The sequence below is a fragment of the Cryptomeria japonica genome, chromosome 11 (assembly GCF_030272615.1).
Source record: "Cryptomeria japonica chromosome 11, Sugi_1.0, whole genome shotgun sequence".
NCBI lineage: Eukaryota > Viridiplantae > Streptophyta > Pinopsida > Cupressales > Cupressaceae > Cryptomeria > Cryptomeria japonica.
Window position 1 is genome coordinate 576,432,614 of NC_081415.1, and position 6,097 is coordinate 576,438,710.

Here is a 6,097-nt window from a genome sequence, read left to right on the forward strand (position 1 = left end):
CGACATTCTAGTTTTTTTCCCCTTTTCCATAAGCATGTCCCCTCTTTGCATTTTGTGTCTCTAGACACTATTAATTAACTTCATAATTATCAAATGGATTTGTGGTAATAGTTATACTGTGCTGAGGAGGCATGGATCATCGCATGAAGATCGGTATATTTCGTTGTTCCTATGTGTTATGTTACGAGAGTTCTAGGTGCTTACATACTTGTCAAAAAAAAATCTTGCTTTATTGACATCTTCATTATTTTCCCAATCTAGCTTGTCCATGTCTGGTGCATTTTGGAGACAAAGGAATCCATGTACATGCACGGTTGTGCGGTTCCATGTACAGCCATATTTCCCTTCATGATTTCTCCTTATCAAGGGCACCAAGGGCACCATGTTGCTTTGATGTCTATAACCAATTTATGATTTTATATATTATATGTTATATATGTTTGCATGCTTATTATTTTTTATTAATCACATGTTAGTCAAATAATGTTACTTATGACAATGATTATAATGTTATATTATTTTATATATACACTCACATACTTATATTTGATTTAGTTTCTCTAATGGTGTTTTAGATTAAGTGAAAAGCAGGTTTTGAAGGGGCCCCAAAACCCTTTACATCAGATAATAAAATAGATAAAGCAATGAAAGCCCAGCTAGATAGAACAACCAAATAAACAGGGACTTCCCCAAAAGACAACAAGCAACCCAAACAAAGAAAGGGCCAATAAAACCAGCCCAAACAACCAACTATAAGGGCCCTCAAGATTTGCAGTTGGCCTTGTGGAAACAAAGAGTCATATAAAAAGAAGGCTTGGATGTCTTGGAATTTTTCCCTTTAATAGTAATCCAACCATCTTCAACTTTAGCTGCTGCAGCTAACCAATCCGAAGGGCCAACACCGATCTTTTCGAACTGAAAAAAAGAGTGGGAGAAGAGGGAGCAATAGCTATCGTAGGCACAGGATCACAACCACCAACAAAAGTTGTGCCAAAACCCTGTGAAGCAGCCGACGATGAAAGATATACCATCGTGGCCACAAAAATGCAACCAACAGGTGGTGCAGAAGTAGTGTCAACACATGCTGAAACCGACGGGGTGAGAGACAACAAACCATTATCCATAGAGGGGACAACAATAGCCTGTATCACAACATCTTTAATCTTAGTAGCATCCTTAGTGGCATCCAATAAATCTTTCAAAGAATCCAATCCAGCCAAAGTAGAAACCTCAGAATCCAACGATTCTTTAGGAGTGTACAAAGATTTCCTAACTGTATAATGTTGGTGAGAGGCCCCTGACCACCATGAGGCCAAAGATTTTTTCTTCTCAAGCCCACAATTTTCTGCCGCATGGCCAGTTTTGAAGCATCTACGACACCTGAAAGGAAGACCCTCATAATTCAAGGTCTGGACCCAGCTGCCAAAAGAGGAGTTAATGGCGATTTCAACTAGCAAACCCTTAGAAACATCTAACTTAACCAAAATGCGAGAAAAAGTAGTATGATAAAGGCCATAAGAGTCATTATCCACCATAATGAAGCTCCCAATAGCATCACCAATTTCCTCAAAGAGAGAATCAGTCCACAAGTGTAGAGGAAGGTAAGGAAGCCTAACCCATACCAAAATTTTGTTGAGCAACTCTGAAAGGGGGTTAAAATCAGAGTGCCAAGGTTTGGCCAAAAGCGACATATTATCTTTCTCATAGAAAAAACTTTCACACAGGATTTTTCTTTTATCATTAGCATCCTCAAATTTAGCAACAAAGAAACCTTTAGCCATGGGGAATATGTGAACTGTACCAGAAATGAGGGGATCCTAGTGCTGGGAAATCTATTTATGCAACTCCGAGAGGCTAGGCCAGATACCCTTAAATCTACAGATGGCACTGTGCTCCGTGAAGACCTTCACACTGTTCTCTATTTCCTGTTCAGACTCCTTATTCACATTAACATAAACGACACAGGAGACAGGGATGAACCCTCTCCCAACCCTTCTGTGTGAAGAAGGAACCCTACCAGATTTTTGATTAGAGTCAGGGCAAGGACCCCCAACGACCACCAATGCCCATGAAGGACCATTGGCAGTGGCCCTAACCGTGCTAGCGGGGGGATCATTGACAGGGGGCGAGCAGGGGAACAGGCGGGAGAACTAGACGAAGGCAGAAATTTCAAAATCTCCATCGCACTATTACCATAATTTCTCTAATGGTGTTATTATGCGTCATTTTTCCTTTTCTCTAATTTGTTGCATTTTATGGGTGCAACCAATTGGAGGAGGGCATATATTGTTAGTAATCCTCCTATTGTTGATATTTCAAGTAGCAATTTATGCTACATAGGGAATCACCATTGTTCCTAGATGGATATTTATCACATTACATACTTGTAACCAAGTGGAGTACCATCACTATATAATTGAGTACATCAAATTTTCCACATTAAGGGGACTCACATAGCCATATTGAATGTGTCATATCATATTTTCACATTGGGTGGAGTCGTTGACCACAATGTATATGCCATATCCCACATTTACACATTTAATGGAGTTGCATTACCATATTGAATATGTTAGATCACATTACAACATTGAGTGGAGTACTATTCTATCACTATAAATTGATTGGAAAAAGCCCTTACAACCTTTCTTCTTTTTCTTTCATTGATAGTTGAAACTACTTATTATTTGTGTGCATTTCACTCATGCAATAGAAGCTACTTATCACATACTTTTCTCTATTTTGTATATTATTATAAAATGCTCATAGCAATGAGAGGAACACAAGAAGAATCTAATAATAGTCTAAATTACTTTACATAGACAAACTATCACTTCAAAATGTGTGAATGCTACTTTTCACGTATGGATTAGAATGATAACATACTTTGAAATGCATTCTCATGTTAGATTCACGTGCACTTGAAAAGGTGGGGGGGAGGGGCGAGGAGGGGAATGTAAGGGTGAAATTTACACCCTTGCCAATTTCTATTTAGTTTTGGGCTCATTTTGATGGACATTTTAATACAATTATATATCAACAAATGATAGAATCTTGTGCCAAGTTTTGCCCATACCTTCATCCCTATCTATTCTTATGTCCTCTCATTTACATGCATTCCTCATTATTGGCCATTCATTGCACCCATATTCACACCAACTTCCGTATAATCTCTTCCCACCTTAATTTGATCGCTTTCATGTTTGAGGACATACAATGTCCACTTGATTTTATAAACAAACTGCATGGTTAAATAAGTAGCAACCATTGTAGGAATAGAAGCTTGAAAAGAATTCATCGCATATAAATCATGCAAGCCTTATACATGTTTGTGAGTGTTGTCTATAAATTTTTGCTTAGAACTTTAAAGTTGGTCCATCAAAGAGGTTAACCAAGGAGAACTTGAATATAGCAATTTGACAATCTCCATAAAGGTGTTTGTAAACATTTCTTGATAGGTTCAAACATAAGGAAGGCAAAGGCAAACAAATCTCTATACACACATTCTATTAGTTCATTCCTGCATGGCTAAATTAATTCCCACACATCAAATCAAGACCACAATACCTAGGTTCAAACTTTAAAGTCTTGGATTTGAACCTCAATTTTTTAAATCTATATAAAGATCAAGACATCTTCTAGAGTAAGAAGATCAATTATTGTATGTGGCAAAGAATACCAGCTTAACATGGGTAAAAGCTAAGTGCATCTATTATCTTCATGTATTTTTTTAACATAACATTTCAGTTTTGTCGAACCAGCTTAAAATTTAATATAAATTAATTTAGTTAATTAATTACATTTATAAAAGCAATGGGAGCATTAAAATCTCCGGCCAATTACTGTAGTCTGGTATAAAATAATATAATTAATTGAGACAAAAGAAAGATACAAAATGCCTTAGGTAAAGAATGAAGAGATGCTCCTCCAGCCGTTGGACTGCAAGTCCTTGTTTCTAAGATTTCACGTTGGCTAAGCATATTTCCATTTCCTATTGACCAAGCAGCCAATAGGAAGATCCACCTGCACGGATGCATGCTAATAAAACACCAACAATGCTTACATGGTCAGGGTTTGTTCCAGAGTGCTTCATTAGTTTAATGAGTTTGAGAGCACCTTAGGAAGATCCATTTTGTGCATAAGCTACAATTATTGCATTCCATGAGACATCTTTTTTTAGGCATTTTGTCAAATAGTTTGTGTGTCCTGTGGATAGAGAATTTGCAACCTCTGACAAAAATCCACTTCCAATAGTAGTTTGATGGATGTATATACCCTGTTTTAAAGCTACCAGTTTGGCACAAGCTGGCAGAATGCTCATAAAGGTTGTGGAAACTGGATTTACGCCTGCCAATTGCATTTGCTTATAAGTTTTCAACGCCTTTCTCAACAAACGCATTTTGTGTATATCCTGCGATTATTGTATTCCATAAGAACACATTTCTTTGAACAGCTTTAAAGACTCGTCAGGGTCACTAATTTGTACATAACCTGCAATGATTGTATTCCAGGAAACCACATCCCTTTGAGGCATTTTTTCAAAGAGTTCACGTGCCATGTCCATGCTTCCACATTTTGCATACATATCCTAACAGGGCATTTGCAACTACCACATTCGACAAAATCCCGGCTTCAATTATAATTTGATGGATGTTCATGCCCTGTTTCAAACCTCCCGTTCTGCCATAGGCTGGGAGAATGTTGCCAAAGGATGTGGAGTCTGGTGCCACTCCTGCCAATTGCATTAGCTTCAAAATTTCTAAAGCCATATCAACAAACCCAATTTGCCTCGTATCCTGCAATCATCGCATTCCATGAGACCGTATCTCTTTGTGGCATTTCTTTGAAAAGCCTTAATGCCTCCCCAAGATCACCATTTTGTGCATAACCTACAATCATTGCAGTCCGTAAGACTACATTCTTTTGAGGCGTTTTGACAAACAGTTCACGTGCTTCGTGAATTCTTACACATTTTGCATACATATCAGCCAGGGCATTTTTAACTACATTTGATAAAATTCCCCTTTCCATTATGCTCTGGTAGATCTCCATTCCCTCTTCCGAAGCTCTTAGTCTGGCACAGACTGGGAATATGCTGGAAAAGGTAAAATGATTGGGTTGGACATTCGCTCGTTGCATTTGATGATACAATATCAATGCCTCGTAAGGATACCCAAATCTTATGTTACCTGCAACTATGATATTCCATGAAATGACATCTCGTTCAGTGATGTCGTCAAACACTCTGCGGGCATTCACCAAGCTAACGCACTTGACATACATGTTGATAAGCTTATTCTGGAAAACTGTGGTTGTAGCAAAACCAAATCCCGTATGGGTAATGTGGGAGTGGATTTGCTTACTCTCTGAAAGGGACAAAACCATCAATCAAACAAAACCATACCACATAGGCTTTCAATTTTCGAGACTTGCTATCGAACCCTAGCTGCCCTTCTTCAATTTCACTATATAGGGAAGAATGATTTACAAGTTTCAGGCAAGACATATAAACAGGAACATTACTTACAAGAATCTTTATTCGCCTAACATTCTTTTGCGACATGGCAACCGCTTTGGCTTGTATTTGTGTTCTTGTTCATCAGAAGCCAAAAGCTTTGCGGAGAACGTAAAAAGCCTGGCCTGCGCAGAAGGGTTTCAACCGCTTTTGAACCCCATTTTTACCGACGAAATTGCCAACAACGCTCAACGTTCTAAATTCCCGGGATCCGACATGAGGAGAATCCGGTGGGCCTTTCTACAGCCTTACACCATGACTCATATCGTTTCTTTCGGTGCTCATCTTCAATTTTTGGATAAAATACTGTAGGTTCTTCCTTTTTAGCTTCGGAGGAAAAGACCTGCTCCTCAGTCCAAACACCAGTGGCCAGACCTGCAGCATATGCTGCACCTAATGCAGCAATTTCTGTAATTGCAGGTCTTACAACAGGACTTCCCAATAGATCGGCCTACTAACCCCTTTTACTTGTAATATTTGGCTATGAAGGTTGTAGGTATGTTTGTCATTGCACCAAAAGCTCGAGCTATCAATGCCCGCTACAAACACCAGACTTACCCAGCTCCACGGGAGGCAGTTAAG

At 38.7% G+C, this 6,097-nt stretch overlaps 1 protein-coding gene across 1 annotated transcript; it reads right to left on the minus strand.

The window, feature by feature from the left end:
• Positions 1–1,832: 1,832 nt before the first annotated feature.
• On the minus strand, positions 1,833–5,563 carry LOC131064753 (pentatricopeptide repeat-containing protein At2g13600-like). Its single transcript, XM_059214740.1, has 5 exons — positions 5,405–5,563; positions 4,780–5,298; positions 4,673–4,732; positions 4,292–4,411; positions 1,833–2,150 (listed from the first exon to the last, which is right to left on the minus strand). Exons 1-5 carry the CDS (start codon positions 5,561–5,563, stop codon positions 1,833–1,835), a joined length of 1,176 nt encoding a protein of 391 aa, XP_059070723.1.
• Between the last annotated feature and the right edge of the window lie 534 nt (positions 5,564–6,097).